The following is an 18,051-nucleotide window of genomic DNA, read 5'->3' on the forward strand; positions in this document are numbered from 1 at the left end:
TTGCAATTTTTTTACGTTTCGGGCAGAATTTGATAGGAGTATTAGATAGTATTCACTGTCTTGAAGAAAATACATAAAATACATAAAAAAAAGAATAAATAAAAAAAAAGAAGTGGAGAAGAAAAGTCATAAGACAGAGTGTGAATAACTTGTATGAGTATTTGCTGTTTTGAAAAAAAAAAAAAAAAAAAAACAGCAAATACTCATACGGCGTTATTTTGATAGAATGTTTCTGTGTTAGTTTGCAATATGATGTGTAGCTACAAATGTATGTTACAGCTACTTTAATTATTACTAATAAAAAAAAAAAACAATGGATCATTTTTATTAGCCATGTTTGCTTCAGTGAATCTTTTATATCGTTCATTATCACAGCACCCATTTCCATGATCACCACCATCATCTAGCCCACTACGGAATATCCCTTATCTCTTTCACTACGGTACCATACCACTTTGTCCCTGATCATCGTCACTATCCGGCCCCGCCAGAGTTCAAGCTGACAAAGGATTTCAAATTCATTAGTACGTATAGAGGCGGTCCAAACATACCGAGCTGGATGTTGCATCTACGTGCGCAACATTAGCAAACATTACAGGAAAGTGAATCATCCAGCTTTATTTCGTCTCGTGTTCTGGATTCTGTTCAGTTCTTTGATTAATTGTTATTATTATCATTATTATTAGTAGTAGTAGTATTTTGCGTCAAAGTGGCCATTCAGAGCAGAAAAATAACTCTCACTTTCACGAAAGTAAAACGGGGAAAATTTTCAAACTGCTGTATCTTCTAATCTCAAACTTGGACACTGCGTAGGAGTTCAATACGAGGACGGTGACAGGCTCAGCATATTCTAATTGAATGTAACGTTCTCTCAACACACTCGGTGGTATATCAAAATGCCCAATAAATTTATAAGGTTCTTTTTTATATTAAATATTTTTTTCTACTTGATTATATTTTGATTATGGTGAACATTTCTTAAGGACCTTGATTTTTTTTCTCTTTTTATTTGTTTTCTTATTTACTTATATTTTTTTATTTTATTTATTTATATTTATTTTATTTTTATTTATTTTTATTTTATTTTACTTTATTTTATTTATTTATTTATTTATTTATTTATTTATTTATATTTATTTCTTCCTTTGGTGGGGGGCCATGGGACTATTATTTTTTTAAACTTAAGTGAATGATAAGTTAAGAATGAAGGCCGTCCCTTGATTGTCGCTTAGCAGTGTATTATCGTTATCTAAAAAACAAATGTTATCTCTTACAGTTTTCCTTTTTTCTAGTGTAACTGAAAAAAGGAAAAAGCCGCTTAGGGTTTTCCTTGTTTGTTCAGATTTATACTTCACAGTCCTGTTTATTTATTCTTTTTTATTCTCTTCTCAAATGTTGTTTCAAGATTACTCTGTGTAAAAATCATGACTCGTCTGTGTTATCTTGTATAATCTTTAGACTCTTCTCTCTTATCTTTCTCACCACCTTTCCTCATCAGACGCCAAACAGATGAGATCATGTCAGTCTTCGGTTTCGTTATCAGACTTCTCCATATGTCACGATCTTCATGTAGTCTCTGTCTGTTTATTTTTTCTTATTGTATATTTCTGTCTTTTAAGCTCTTCTAAATTCTTCTAAGTTCCTTGTTGAAGATCCAAACACAAGTATGACCACGCCACCATTCACTGGCTTCATCTCTCCAATTATCGTAGGCGTGGTGTGGAAAAAGAAATTTGCGGGTAGTGGGAAACAGAATGAGTCTGTAAATAAGGAACTGAAGAACAAGCCCCTCAATAACATCATGAAAACGAAATGCAATTAATGGAATGAGGCTGTTAAGGAGAAACAGAAGACTAGCAACCTGAATCACTTAAACGATGAACTGGAAGCAGAATGCATCACTGTCTCTCAGAATGAAGGTAAACAGACAGGCAATATACAAAAGAACCACTCCAGGAAAGAGAAGTCCATAACAAGCGAGGAACAAACTTAGAAGGCAAAAGAAACTCGGCGCCATCGAAGGAAGAAAAACAGGTCTCAAAATAATAGGGAAAAGGAAACGAATATGATGCAAGAAGAAGAGGCCAAGACGACCCTCCCCGAGCGGACACTGGAACAGGAGCATGAGGAGGAACACAGTGGCGAGGAAGAGAAAGTGACGATGATGGAAGAAGACATGGAAACAGAGAATGAGCAGACGCTGGGAGAGTGACGAAGAAAAACATGACATTGTCAAGAATGGGAAAGAGTCTGACGCTCTGCCCTCAATTAAGGAACAGACGGGCAAGATGAAAAGGGAGCTGTCCACAGAAGAGAAGTCCGCGATACACGAAGAACAAACTCAGAAAACAAAAAGAACTCGAGGCCGCCGTAGGAAGGAAAAAAGTCTCAAAATAATGTTAATCACTCTAATGACCAAAATATTTGCACTATTAAAGAGTCGGCATGTGGAGCTCCAGTCCCTGAAGAGGTACAAACCATCGTCAATGTAAGATTGCTTACTATTATTGGAAAGGGATCAGTCACTGGTGTGGAACGAGAGGGTGCAGAACACCACAGAAATGGAGAAGAGAGAGTGACGTTAGTGGAGGACGAGGAGGCGGTGCCAGTAGTGCCGGAACTGATTCTGGAACAATAGGAAGAGGAGGCGTAGGCAGTGGAAGAGCATGAAGTGCTATCGACAAAGCCAAAGTAGGCAGGCAGTCAGACGATTCTGATGGCTGACCACAACGACGAGGAAGAAGAAAGGAATGTAATGAAAGACGAAGAGGCCAGGACGACCCTACTGGAGAGGACGCTGGAACAGAAGGGTGAGGAGGAACAGCACGGTAGCGAAGAAGAGAAAGTGACAATGATGAAAAAAGAGGAGGACATGGAAATAGAGAATGAACAGAAGTTGGGTAAAAAAAAAAAACGAAGAAAAACAAGACCTTGACGAGGAAGGGTAAGTGGGGATAGAGGAAGTGTTTGATGCGGTGCGTACAATTCTGGAACAAACGCGGGAAAAGGCTCAACACAATTTGCAGGAAGAAACTGTAGAAGTAAAGAACAAGAATGAGCGGGGCGACTCTTGTTTCCCTGCTGGCGAAACTCTCGAAGGGAGTCTGCCGCCGAGGAACAATATAAAGCAGCGATTACTGAGGTGGAAGAACAAATCAAGGAAGATGTGAACAGGTCCCCAGTCCCCTTCATAGATCACCACCTGACACACCAGCCACACCAGCACACTGTAGTAGTCACAGCCTGCTGCGACCTACCCGCCTCCACCATGGCAGCGGCCGCCGCCCTCCTACAACTGATCCCTGCAGGATCTTTGCCAAGAAGTCCTGCACTTCCATAGCTAGGCGGGAGGAACGGAGGCAAAGTCCCGACGCAGTTGGAGCGCTATGGCCAGTGGCACAAGATCATGTCACGGGTAGCCTGGCTAACGGCCTGTACTTGCTGGACAGCGACGTCGACCTCACGCTGGTGGGATAGTGGCCATCCTCACCGCCACCGCTTTTGGTCCTGAGGGACGCCCTTCTGCACCAGGGCGTGGCACTGCCTGCCTCACTCAACATCTTCAAAAGGCTAGTGTCTCTCTAGTTAAATTTCTTCATCAGCAAACCGGAATGGAGGTGGACGTGTCCCTCAGAGGCAAGTCGGCTGTGCGTGCCGCGGTGCTGGTAGCAGGCTTCAAAAAGCAGTTTAACACTCTAACGCCCGTGGTTTTGTTCGTGAGATATTATCTTAAACAATTAAACCTTGGCCAAGGAGGTGTCTCTTCTTATGCTGTCACACTCAGTGGTGTAACCAGAAACCTGAGGAGACACGTCACCATCCCGGTCAGTAGGATCATTGCCAGAGAGCATTCAGTATCGAGATCAGTAAGGGTACATAGCGTGGTCTTACGTCAAACAAAATCAGAGAAGCAAGCATGGAGGGGTGGAAGGATCGTGTGGCAGGCACGGCCAGGTCTCAGCGATGGGCTAGGCAGAGGCACGAATAGGGGCGCATAGGGAGGGGCATGAGCAGAGGCCCCAGCAGAGGCAATGATACCAGGCTTGGAGCAGCCACATCGCGAGACAGCATTATAGGACCAATTGAAATGCAGGTGAAGGAGCCTTCAGGTGTCGAGCACAAGGAGATCCTGTCGTAGGATAAGAAAAAGGATCTGGCAATGGATGTGGAAGACAGTGATGAAGCTCAAAAATCACTGTGACAACGCGTAAGAGTCTTTACTGCATAGAAAAGTAAAAAGAAGCCGAGAACAAATTCACAATGTGGGCAAGTCATATGACTATTTACTGCACTGAAAGTAAAAAGAAAAACAATAAAAAAATAAATAAAATAAAAACACTGGAGAAGCTGAGAGACAATTCACTGTGTCATCAAGTTATAGGAGTATTTAGTGCTTAAAAAAAAAAAAAAGACAGTAAAGGAGTAATGAAACTTATACAAAAATAAGTGTGACAAGCCATATGAGTAAATACTGTCTTGAAAAAGCCTGAAAAAAAAATGAAGAAAGCGAAACAAAAATCATTGTGTGAACAAGACGTAGGACTATTTACTGCCTAAAACATAATAAATAATAAAATAAAGAAACAATTAAAGCCATGAAAAATAAGACATAGCTGAGACAAAAATATAATAAACAGAAAGTGAAAAAAAAAGTGGGGGAGCCCAGACAAACATCACTGTGTGCATAAGGAATGGGAGTATTTTCTGCCTAGAAAAATAAAAATAGATAAAAATATAAAGCATAGAATAAAATACATTAAAGAACGACACAAAAATCACTGTGACAAGGCGGAGGAGTAGTTACTGTCTTGAAAAATAAGGAAAATAAAAAAATATGGATTAAAACGAATATAGTGATAAAACTGACACAAAAAGAATGAATAAATAAAAGGTTTAAAATGAAAAAAAAAAAAAAACGCTGAAAAAGCAGACAAAAATCATTGTATGAAAGAGACGTAGGAGTATTTACTGCCCAGGAAAAAATCAAATAAAATAACCAAAGGCTAGAAAAAAGACAAAAGTAGCTGAGACAAAAACATTAAATAAAAAAATCTAAAAGAAAAAAAAAGTGAAGAATCCGAGACAAAAAACACTGTCTGCATAAACTGTAGAATTTAGTGTCTAGAAATTTTTGAAAAAAAGTAGAGCACAGAAAAAAAAATTACACTGAAAACCTGCGACAAAAATCCCTGTGTTACTGCCTTGAAAAAAGGAATAAAAAAAACGTATGCCTTAAAAAAGTGAAGACAAATAATAGCAAATAGATTTTTAAAAAGCACAGAAAATAAAATTAAAAGCTGTGAAGAAATTTATTCTGTTACCAAGTGATATGAGTATTTAATGACTCGAAAGTAAAATAAAGATGAATACAAAAAGCCTTAAAAAAGAAGTTGATAAAGCTGAGACAAAAATTACCGTGTGAACAGGATGTAGGAGTATTTACTGCTAAATATATATATATATATATATATATATATATATATATATATATATATATATATATATATATATATATATATATATATATATATATATATATATATATATATATATATATATATATATATATATATATATATATTAAAAACCTAGACAAAAATTACTGTGATTAGTTACTGTCTTAAAAAAAAAAAAACATTGAAGAAATCACTGAACAAGCCGTAGAAGTATTTGCTGCCTAAAAAAAAAAAAAAAAAGAAAAGAAAAAAAAACTAAAGCCAACGAAAAGCCAACTAAAGCCACAAAAAAAAAGTCATAAAATAAAAAGACATTGAAGTAGCTGAGACGAAATTATATTTAATAAATAGTTTTAAAAAGAGTGGAGAAGCCGAGACAAAAGTGACTGTGTGGAGACACTCTAGGAATATTTGCTCTCTTGAAAAAAAAAAATAAATAAATACAGAAAAACGTAAAAATAAAATAAATAAAATAAAATAAAATGAAGCAGTCTAAAATCACTTTCTGACAAGCCGTATGAGTATTTATTCTCTTCAAAAAGATATAAAAATCATATACCATAAAAAAAAAGACAATGAATAAACAAAGGCAAAAAAATAATTAATAAATTTTGAAGTCTAAAATAAAAAAAATGGAGAAGCTGAGAATAAATTCACTGTGTGGGCATTCGTATGAGAATTTATTGCCCTTAAAGTAAAAAAAAAAAAGTAAATACAAAAAGCCACGAAAAGAAGCTGTGACAAAAGTCACTGTGTGAACAAGCCGTAGGAGTATTTACTGCCTTATAGAAAAAAAAAAAAAAAACGTATCGAAACCAACACGAAGATCATTATCACAAGCTTTATGAATAGTTACTGTCCTGAAGAAATAAACAAATAAATAAATATATTCCTTAAAAACAAAGACAGTGACAAATGACAAAAAAAAAATGAAAAAAAATGTAGAAAATGGAAAAACGGAGACAAAAATCACTGCGTGAACAACCCGTAGGAGTATTTACTGTCAAGAAAAAAAAATTTAGAAAAAAGAAACAATGAAGAAGCCGAAAATAAATAAATAAATAGATAAAAATCTAAAAAGAAAAAAAATGGAGAAGGCGAGACACAATGCACTGTGTGCACAAACTGTAGGAGTATTTACTGGTCAGAAAAAATAAAGCACAAAACTTTAATTTCCAATCTACCCTCCTACAGCTTCTATCCTTCTCTCTGTAGCTTCCTCTCAAGTTTCCTTTCTGACCGTTCTATTGCTGGTGTGGTAGACGGTCACGATTCTTCTCTTAAGTCTATTAACAGTTGTGTTCCTTAGGGTTCTGTCCTGTCACCCACTCTCTTCCAATTATTCATCAATGATCTAAACGAAACATTTTATCCAGTTCATTCCTATCCTGATGATATCACCCTGCACTTTCCATGTCTTTTCATAGATGTCCAATCTTTCAGGAATTAAACAGCTCACGCTGGGAAGCCACAGAACGCCTGACTTCTGATGTCTAAAATTTCTGATTGGGGCAGCGCAAACTTCGTATTGTTCAATGCCTCAAAAACTCAATTTATCCATCTATCAGCTCGACACAACCGTTCAGATAGCTATCACCTCTTTTTCATTGACACTCAACTATTCCCCTCTTTTATACTTGAACATCCTCGCCTCGGTCTGACCCTTATTACTTTTATAATGTAAGCTGGAAATTTCACATCTCAGCTCTAGCGAATACAGCTTTTATGAAGTTATGAGCTCTGAGTCGTCTCCGTCAGTTTCACCCCCCCCCATCCCACACACACACACACACACACACACACACACACACACACACACACACACACACACACACACACACACACAGCAGCAGCAAACCCTGAACAGGGACCTTATCCGTCAATATATAGAGGGATTACGCTTCACATGTAAGGGGGGTTCTGTTCACAGCACTTTTTTGATAAGGTAGAATCAAGAGCATTTCGTCTTATCAATTCTTCTCTTAACTGACTGTCTTCAGCCTCCCTCTCTTCACCGCAATGTCGCACGTCTTGATATCTTCTAACGCTATTTTCACACTAACTGATCTTCTGATCTTGCTAACTGCATGCCTCCCCTCCTCTCATGTTAACCAGTTAACCAGTACTCTCAAGTATTCATCCCCTTTTGTAAAATCTGGAATTCCTTGCCTGCTTCTGTATTTCCTTACTCCTATGACCTGAACTTTTCAAGATCTGAATATCTGATTATCCAATTTGACTTCACTCTGAGAACTGACACCCATGCGGGCTTTTTTTTTTCAAATTTCTGGTGCCCTTCGTCCTCTTACATGGAAAAAAAAAAAAATCCATAATTAAGATGATGACAATGCACTATCAACCCGCCAGAATAGTAGAGGTTTACATCAGTGATGCGGTGTGTGTGTGTGTGTGTGTGTGTGTGTGTGTGTGTGTGTGTGTGTGTGTGTGTGTGTGTGTGTGTGTGTGTGTGTGTGTGTGTGTGTGTGTGTGTGTGTGTGTGTGTGTGTGTGTGTGTGTGTGTGTGTGTGTGTGTGTGTGTGTGTGTGTAAACTTAATCCACTGCCTGACTCTCCTCTGACCTCCGATCGTTCCTACATATTTATATGTATCACGTATATATGCATCCACTCACTATTTTCTCTCATATTTATTTTTAAATGTTTTTTTTTTGTTATATTTATTCATTTATGTATTTATTTATTCATCTTAGTAGATGATATCATAAGAACATAAGAATATATGAAAATAGAGAAACTTGCAACCATCCATCCGGCATAGATGTGGCACTCGCTGTTTAAAATATGCCTGCACATTTCTACTGTCATGTCCACACATAATTTTTTTTTTTTTTTTTCATGTATGAAGGACACTGGCCAAGAGCAACAAAAATCAAATAAAAAAATATGCCCACTAAAATGCCAGTCCCATAAAAGGGTCAAAGCAGTGGTCAAAAATTGATGAATAACTGTCTTGAAACCTCCCTCTTGAAGGAATTAAAGTCATAGGAAGATGGAAATACAGAAGCAGGCAGGGAGTTCCAGAGTTTACCAGAGAAAGGGATGAATGATTGAGAATACTAGTTAACTCTTGGGTTAGAGAGGTGGACAGAATAGGGGTGAGAGAAAGAAGAAAGTCTTGTGCAGTGAGGCCGAGGGAGGAGGGAAGGTATGCAGTTAGCAAGATCAGAAGAGCAGTTAGCATGAAAATAGCGGTAGAAGACAGCTAGATATGCAACATTGCGGCGTTGAGAGAGAGAGGCTGAAGACAGTCAGTTAGAGAAGAGGAGTTGATGAGACGAAAAGCTTTTGATTCCATCCTGTCTAGAAGAGCAGTATGAGTGGAACCCCCCAGACATGTGAAGCATACTCCATACATGGACGGATAAGGCCCTTGTACAGAGTTAGCAGCTAGGTAGGTGAGAAAAACTGGCGGAGACGTCTCAGAACACCTAACTTCATAGAAGCTGTTTTAGCTAGAGATGAGATGTGAAGTTTCCAGTTCAGATTATAAGTAAAGGACAGACCGAGGATGCTCAGTGTAGAAGAGAGGGACAGTTGACTGTCATTGAAGAAGAGGGGATAGTTGTCTGGAAGGTTGTGTCAAGTTGATAGATGGAGGAATTGAATTTTGAGGCATTGAACAATACCAATCAGAAATTTTAAAAAGATCAGAAGTCAAGCGTTCTGTGGCTTCCCTGCATGAAATGTTTACCTCCTGAAGGGTTGGATGTCTATGAAAAGACGTGAAAAAGTGCAGGGTGGTATCATCAGCGTAGGAGTAGATAGGACAAGAAGTTTAATTTAGATCATTAATGAATAATAAGAGAGTGGATGACAGGACAGAACCCTAAGGAACACCACTGTTAATAGATTTAGGAGAAGAACAGTGACCGTCTACCACAGCAGCAATAGAATGGTTAGAAAGGAGATGAGATGAAGTTACAGAAAGAAGGATAGAAACCATAGGAGGGTAGTTTGGAAATCAAAGCTTTGTGCCAGACCCTATCAAAAGCTTTTGATATGTCCAAGGCAACAGCAAAAGTTTCACCAAAATCTCTAAAACAGGATGACAAAGACTCAGTAAGGAAAGCCAGAAGATCACCAGTAGAGCGGCCTTGACGGAACCCATACTGGCGATCAGATAGAAGGTTGTGAAGTGATAGATGTTTAAGAATCTTGAGGATAGATTCCAAAAATTTAGATAGGCAGGAAATTAAAGCAATAGGACGGTAGTTTGAGGGATTAGAACGGTCACCCTTTTCAGGAACAGGTTGAATGTAGGCAAACTTCCAGCAAGAAGGAAAGGTAGATGTTGACAGACAGAGCTGAAAGAATTTGACTAGGCAAGGTGCAAGCACGGAGGCACAGTTTCGGAGAACAACAGGAGGAACCCCATCAGGTCCATAAGCGTTCCGAGGGTTTAGGCCAGCGAGGACATGGAAAACATCATTCCGAAGAATTTTAATAGGTGGCATGAAGTAGTCAGAGGGTGGAGGAGAGGGAGGAACAAGCCCAGAATCGTCCAAGGCAGAGTTTTTAACAAAGGTTTGAGCGAATAGTTCAGATTTAGAAATAGATGTGATAGCAGTGGTGCCATCTGGTTGAAATAGAGGAGGGAAAGAAGAAGAAGAAAAGTTAGTGGAGATATTTTTGGCTAGATGCCAGAAGTCACGATGGGAGTTAGATCTTGAAAGGTTTTGACATTTTCTGTTAATGAAGGAGTTTTTGGTTAGTTGGAGAACAGACTTGGCATGGTTCCGGCCAGAAATATAAAGTGCATGAGATTCTGGTGATGGAAGGCTTAAGTACCTTTTGTGGGCCACCTCTCTATCATGTATAGCACGAGAATAAGCTGTGTTAAACCAAGGTTTACAAGGTTTAGGACGAGAAAAAGAGTGAGGAATATACGCCTCCATGCCAGACACTATCACCTCTGTTATGCGCTCAGCACACAAAGACGGGTCTCTGACACGGAGGCAGTAGTCATTCCAAGGAAAATCAGCAAAATACCTCCTCAGGTCCCCCCAGCTAGCAGAGACAAAATGCCAGAGGCACCTTCGCTTAGGGGGATCCTGAGGAGGGATTGGAGTGATAGGACAAGATAAAGATATGAGATTGTGATCGGAGGAGCCCAACGGAGAAGAAAGGGTGACAGCATAAGCAGAATTAGAGGTCAGGAAAAGGTCAAGAATGTTAGGCATATCTCCAAGACGGTCAGGAATACGAGTAGGGTGTTGCACCAATTGCTCTAGGTCTTGGAGGATAGCAAAGTTGTAGGTTAGTTCACCAGGATGGTCAGTGAAGGGAAAGGAAAGCCAAAGCTGGTGGTGAACATTGAAGTCTCCAAGAATGGAGATCTCTGCAAAAGGAAAAAGGGTCAGAATGTGCTCCACTTTGGAAGTTAAGTAGTCAAAGAATTTCTTATAGTCAGAGGAGTTAGGTGAGAGGTATACAGCACAAATAAATTTAGTATGAGAGTGACTCTGTAGTCGTAGCCAGATGGTGGAAAACTCGGAAGATTCAAGAGCGTGGGCACGAGAGCAGGTTAAGTCATTGCGCACATAAACGCAGCATCCAGCTTTTCATCGAAAATGAGGATAAAGAAAGTAGGAGGGAACAGAAAAGGGGCTACTGTCAGTTGCCTCAGACACCTGAGTTTCAGTGAGGAAAAGAAGATGAGGTTTAGAAGAGGAGAGGTGGTGTTCTACAGACTGAAAATTAGATCTTAGACCGCGAATGTTGCAGAAGTTAATGAAGAAAAAGTTGAAGGGGATGTCAAGACACTTAGGGTCGTCGACAGAACGGCAGTCCAACCTGGGGACATTTATGTTCCCCTCCCCAGATGGGGACTCCGACACTGGTGTAGGAGTCGCCATGATGATTTCAAAATTTAAGAGGGAAGGGTGTGTGTGTGTTATTAAGTGCTTGTAGTTTTGTATGGAGGAAGAGAATTGTCTTCAAAGGGCAGGCTGTGACTGCCCCCTTGTGTTGTGAGACACAAAGGGAAACGTTCAGTGAGGTCACTGCTGGGTTTAATGATAAGTTCACAGCACCCCCAGAACAGTGCTTTAGACCTCACTGGGAGTAATTATCGTTTCGGCAGGTGTCTACTGCCTCCTTTCAAAGCTTCCTAATGACTCGGAGGCGACATCCCAGTTACTAAGTTTATTCCTTTCATTTACCACTCTACTTAGGAATGAATTTTTAAGTATCTTTTTTTTTTTTATTATTATTACTCAACATTATCAAGATTTTCATCTTAAGCTGATTACTCGTCTCTTTACATTAGATTGTTTATGTTATTTTTAGTTAATTTCAAGATCACATGAATTGACATGTATTTTCTTTTATATATGTTCCTTACAGATTGGAATTACAGTTACTCAAATGTACGTTTGATTACTATAATGAGAATTATTTATACAAGTAAATATTTCACAGCTTCAACAACATGGACGGAAAACTTTCGCCAGAAGAGGGCAAGAAGAGGGAGGAGAGCAAGGAAGGGTACATAACAAGATGGAAGAGTGTTATTCCTTGCCCTCCTGTGCCAGACACAAACCTTGCTTCTTTCCTTTTGAGAGAGATGGCCAACCATGGAGGAAAGCAGGCATTGGTGAGGAGGAGGAGGAGGAGGAAGAGGAGGAGGAGGAGGAGGAGGAAAAGAATGAAATCAGATTATTTAGGAGGAAAATAATGAAATCAGATTATTTAGGACAGACGAAGGAAAAATTCAGCTTTACTTGAAGGATGAAAGGTGAGATAAGAACATGAAGGAAAGCCTGGAGAGAGAGAGAGAGAGAGAGAGAGAGAGAGAGAGAGAGAGAGAGAGAGAGAGAGAGAGAGAGAGAGAGAGAGAGAGAGAGAGAGAGAGAGAGAGAGAGAGAGAGAGAGAGAGAGAGAGAGAGAGAGAGAGAGAGAGAGAGAGAGAGAGAGAGAGAGAGAGAGAGAGAGAGAGAGAGAGAGAGAGAGAGAGAGAGAGAGAGAGAGAGAGAGAGAGAGAGAGAGAGAGAGAGAGAGAGAGAGAGAGAGAGATTCAGGATCATTGAAGATAAGGAAGTGATGGGAGGAAGAGGACAAATATTGGAGAAGAAAAAGGAGAAGAAAGGTTGAAATGGATTACCACCACCACCACTAATAATAATAATAATAATAATAATAATAATAATAATAATAATAATAATAATATTGCTACTACTACTACTACTTCCACCACCATCATCGTCACAGCCACACCAACACACCAACAGGTCGACGCCGTCACTGGACAGCACTACACCTACAGCGACATATGTGCGATGGTGCCGCGCGTGTGTGCCAACCTTGCCGCGGCGGGCGTGAGTGCCGGGGATGCGGTGCTGCTCGTCTCCCCAAATGGCATAGAATTCCCCATAGCCCAGTTGGCTATCCAGCTCCTCCCCGCCACCTGTGTGGCAGCAAGCCCCTTTCTCTCTCCAGGTGAGGCAAATCACATAGCGCTTATGAGTTGTCATTTTGTCTTAGGTATTGTTTTGCTTCTACCGTGACCTCCCATATACTGTGTTGCCATTTGTGTTATTGTGTTACTCCTACAGCGACGTCCCGTGTACTGTGTTGTCATTTCTGTTGTTGCCTTGTTCCTACATCCACCTCCCATATACTGCATTGCCTTTTGTGTCACTATGTTGATTATTCCGATTATTACTTTACTTGACAATTTAATTTCAGTACAGACTGAGACCAAAATGGTTATTGTTACTCCTTTCGCTTTTATTGGGTTGAGGGTACTGCAAATATATAAAATTACTGAAAAAAAAAAAAAAAAAAAAAAAAAAAAATATATATATATATATATATATATATATATATATATATATATATATATATATATATATATATATATATATATATATATATATATATATTATTTTTTTTTTTTTTTTTCAGTAATCTTATATATTTGCAGTACCCTCAACCCAATAAAAGCGAAAGGAGTAACAATAACCATTTTGGTCTCAGTCTGTAAAGTTAGTAAATTGAACCTTTTCCTTTTTTTTTTTTTTATGTAGGAAGGACACCGGCCAATGCCAACAAAAATTCAATTATAATAAAAAAAAAAAAAAAAAAAAAGAGCCCACTGAGATGCCGGTCCCCGAATGGGGCCCGAAGCGGTAGTCAAAAATTGAAGGATAAGTGTCTTGAAATGTCCCTCTTGAAGGAGGTGAAGTCATAGGAAGGTGGAGATACAGAAGCAGGCATGGAGTTGCAGAGTTTACCAGAGAAAGGGATGAATGATTGAGAATACTGGTTAACTCTTGCACTAGAGAGGTGGAAAGAATAGGGATGAGAGAAAGACAAGAGTCTTGTGCAGCGATGTCACTGGAGTAGGGTAGGCATGCAGTTAGCAAGATGAGAAGAGCAATTAGCATGAAAATAGCGGTAGAAGATAGCTAGATATGCAACATTGCGGCGATGAGAGAGAGACTGAAGACAGTCAGTTAAAGGAGTGGATTTGATGAGACGAAAACCATTTGATTCCACCCTGTCTAGAAGAGCGGTATGAGTAGAAACCCCCATACATGTGAAGCATACTCCATACATAGATAGATAAGACCCTTCTACAGAGTTAGTAGCAAGGGGGGGCGGAGACGTCTCAGAACACCTAACGTCATAGAAGCTGTTTTAGCTAGAGATCAAATGTGAAGTTTCCAGTTCAGATTATAAGTAAAGGACAGACCGAGAATGTTCAGTCAGAAGGAATAGTTGTCTGGAAGGTTGTGTCGAGTTGATAGATGGAGGAATTAAGTTTTTGAGGCACTGAACAAGTTATTGGAGATATTTTTGGCTAGACGCCAGAAATGACAAGAGGGAGTTAGATCTTGAAAAATTTTCACACTTTATATTATTGAAGGTGTTTTTGGCTAGTTGGAGAACATATTTGGCATGGTTCCGGACAGAAATATAAAGTGCATGAGATTCCGGTGATGGAAGGCTTAAGTACCTTTTGTGGGCCACCTCTGTCATTTATAGCACGAGTAGGGACTGTGTTGAACCAAGGTTTGGAAGGTTTAGGTCGAGAAAAAGAGTGAGGAATGTACTCGTACGCCTCCATGCCAGACACTGTCACCTCTGTTATGCGCTCGGCACACAGAGACGGGGTCCCTGAAACGGGAGCAGTAGTCATTCCAAGGAAAATCAGCAAAATATCTCCTCAGGTTCCCTCAACTAGCAGAGGCAAAACGCCAGAGGCACCTTCGCTTAGGGGGATCCTGAGGAGGGATTGCAATGATAAGATAAGATATAGATATGAGACTGCGATCGGAGGAGCCCAACGGAGAAGAGAGGGTGACAGAATAAGCAGAAGGATTAGAGGTCAAGGATATTGGGCGTATCACCAAGACGTTCAGGAATACGAGTAGAGTGTTGCCCCAATTGCTCTAGGTCGTGAAGGATAGCAGAGTTAAAGGCTAGTTCACCAGGATAGTCAGTGAAGGGAGAGGAAAGCCAAAGCTAGTGGTGAAGATTGAAGTCTCCAAGAATGGAGATCTCTGCAAAAGGGATGAGAGTCAGAATGTGTTCCACTTTGAAAGTTAAGTAGTCAAAGAATTTCTTATAGTCAGAGGAGTTAGGTGAGAGGTATACAGCACAGATAAATTTAGTTTGAGAGTGACTGTAGTCGTAGCCAGATGGTGGAAAACTCGGAAGATTCAAGAGCGTGGGCACGAGAGCAGGTTTAGTCGTTGCACACATAAACGTAACATCCATCTTTGGAGTGAAAATGAGGATACAAAAAGTACGAAGGAACAGAAAAGGGGCTACTGTCAGTTGCCTCAGACACCTGTGTTTCAGTGAAGAAAAGAAGATGAGGTTTAGAAGAGGAGAGGTGGTGTTCTACAGATTGAACATTAGATCTAAGACCACGAATGTTGCAGAAGTTAATGAAGAAAAAGATGAGGGGGGATCTTAAAACATTTAGGGTCATTATCAGAAGAGCAGTCCGACCTGGGGACGCTTGTGGTCCCCTCCTTAGATGGGGACTCCGAAGCTGGTGTAGGAATCGCCATGTTAATTTTGAATTTTTGAGTGAAGGGTGTGTGTGTGTGCGTAATTGGGTACTTGCAGTTTTGTGTGGAGGAAGAGAGTTGTCTTTAGAGAGCAAGCTGTGACTACCCTTTTCTGTTGTGAGACACAAAGGGAAACGTTCAGTGAGGTCACAGCTGGGTTTAATGATAAGTTCACAGCACACCTTGATCCAGTGCTTTAGACCTCACTGTAAGTAATTATCGTTTCGGCAGGTGCGTGCTGCCTCCTCCTGACACCACAGAAAGGGAAGAATAATTGAGAATACTGGTTAACTCTTGCATTACAGATGTGGACATAATAGGGGTGACAGAAAGAAGAAAGTCCTGTGAAGCCAAGCCGTGGGAGGAAGGGAAGCATGCAATTAGCAATATCAGAAGAACAGCTAGCATGAAACATGCATAACCGCATATTGTAAAAGATTTAAGAACCTTCCCTGACTTGGGGTTCAGTAAACTACTTCTTCTGCTACTGATTTTCTTTTAAACCCTCTTATCAGCCTACAATACTTCTCAAGCAGCTCATGTAAATAAATGTCTTCTTTCCACACCATCAGCATCCATGTTGTTTGCCTCGCTTGTGATGTCTCCACACCATGCTGTAATATCTTCCAGTCTGGATAGCAGACCCATTTTCTGCTATCTGGAGTGACCTTACAAATAAACGTTTGTAGTTGTTTCACATTAACCAGACACATATATTATCATACCCACAGACGAGCTGGTCCACGTGATGAGGGTGGGTATGGCGCGCTGGGCTGTGGTGGACGAGAGTGTGTTGGGAGTGATTGAAAAGGTCACTACCATGCTCCCCAACACCCTAAGAGAAATATGGGTGATAGGTTCCTCCTCCAAAAGCCATCCTTCCTTCTATTCACTCATGAAGACGGAAAGATGGGCTGCCTGGCCACCGCAAGTAGAGGTGAGGGAGACAAGGAGGGAGCGAGGTCAGTCAAGACAGGACTGTGTTGGGAAAGGGCATGTTTGTGCTCTTTACATTCATATTTTGTTTCTTGAGCTGCACTTTTTTTTTTCTTGCAACGATCTTTCCTTTCTGTTTCGTATCAATAAGGTATAATATTTCTTCTCAAGTGTGTCAACACGACAATTTAAGTTTCTCATTTATTTATTTACTTTACTATTATTTATTTATTTGCTTTTTTTTTTTTTTTTTACACAAAAAAGTATCATTCCACATTCAGATGTCTCGACATGTACTGATCCTTCGCTATTGCTCCAAATCAGCTTACACATGAATATTATCTCCTGTTTGATTATGTTTTCGGCACTAATACATATGTAAACTTTCGTCCCACAATATATTAATGAGGTTGAGATATGAGCAGAAAAAAACACTAAGGAGCCTTCATCACAGCATATGAATTCGCAGTGATGTTTTCCATGCCCTCGCTGGCCTTAACCCTTATGCTTAAGGCTTATGGACCAGATGAGGTCCCTCCTATTGTTCTCCGAAACTGTGCCTCCGGACCTGTACCCTGCATAGTCAAACTCTTCCATCTCTGTCTATCAACATCTACCTTTACATCTTGCTGGAAGTTTGCCTACATTCAGCCTATTCCTAAAAAAGGGTGACCTCTCTAGAGTTTTTTAATCTATCCTCATCAGGAAGATGCATAAACATCTATCACTTCACAACCTTATATATGTATGGGTTACCTCGAGGCCGCTCTACTGATGATCTTCTGGCTTCTCTTACTGAGTCTTGGTCTTCCTCTTTTAAGGATTTCGGGGGAAACTTTTGCTGTTGCCTTAGACATATCAAAAGCTTTCCATAGAGTCTGGTACAAAGTTTTGATTTCCAAACTACCCTCCTAAGGCTTCTATCCTTCTCTTTGTAACTTCATCTGAAATTTCCTGTGACCGTTCTATTGCTGCTGTGGTTGACGTCACTGTTCTTCACATAAGTCTATTAACAGTGGTGTTCTTCAGGGTTCTGTCCTGTCACCCACTTTCTTCCTATTATTTATAAACTATCTTCTAAACCAAATTTCTTGTCCTATCCACTAATACGCTGATGATACCACCCTGCACTTTTCCACTTCTTTTCGTAGATTTCAAACCCATCAGGAAGTAAATAGTTCACACACGGAAGCCACAGAAAGCCTGACTTCTGATTTCTCTAAGAATTTTGATTGAGGCAGAGCAAATTTAATATTGCTCCATCCCTCAAACTGTCAACTCGACAAAACCTTCCAGGTAACTATATCCTCTTCTTCAATAACATTCAACTGTCCCCCACTTCTACACTTACTTCCTCAGTCTGTCCTTTACTTATAATTTAATCTGAAAACAGCTGGATGGGGGTTTCACTCGTGCCGCTCTTTTTGACAAGGTGGAATCAAAAGCTTTTCGTCTTATCAACTCTTCTCTAACTGACAGTCTTTAGCCTCTCTTTGATCGCTGCAATGTTGCGTCTCTTGCTACCTTCTATTGATATTTTCATGTGCACTGCTCTTTTGATTTTGGTAACTGCATGCATCCTTTCCTCCCAAGGCCTCGCTGCACAAGACTTTCTTT

General features: G+C 39.9%; 1 protein-coding gene across 4 annotated transcripts in view; it reads left to right on the plus strand.

The window, feature by feature from the left end:
• Nucleotides 1-18,051, plus strand: part of LOC135108517 (uncharacterized) — a 43,134-nt gene that overhangs the window by 13,597 nt on the left and 11,486 nt on the right. For all 4 annotated transcript variants that reach the window (XM_064019617.1, XM_064019616.1, XM_064019614.1 and 1 more), the window contains 3 exons: nucleotides 11,897-12,071; nucleotides 12,706-12,913; nucleotides 16,230-16,435. In XM_064019617.1, coding sequence (XP_063875687.1) covers nucleotides 11,907-12,071; nucleotides 12,706-12,913; nucleotides 16,230-16,435 — 579 coding nt within the window. In that variant the 5' untranslated portion in view covers nucleotides 11,897-11,906. The remainder of the gene's footprint in view (nucleotides 1-11,896; nucleotides 12,072-12,705; nucleotides 12,914-16,229; nucleotides 16,436-18,051) is intronic.

Source organism: Scylla paramamosain, chromosome 17 (assembly GCF_035594125.1).
Source record: "Scylla paramamosain isolate STU-SP2022 chromosome 17, ASM3559412v1, whole genome shotgun sequence".
In the NCBI taxonomy this organism is placed as follows: domain Eukaryota; kingdom Metazoa; phylum Arthropoda; class Malacostraca; order Decapoda; family Portunidae; genus Scylla; species Scylla paramamosain.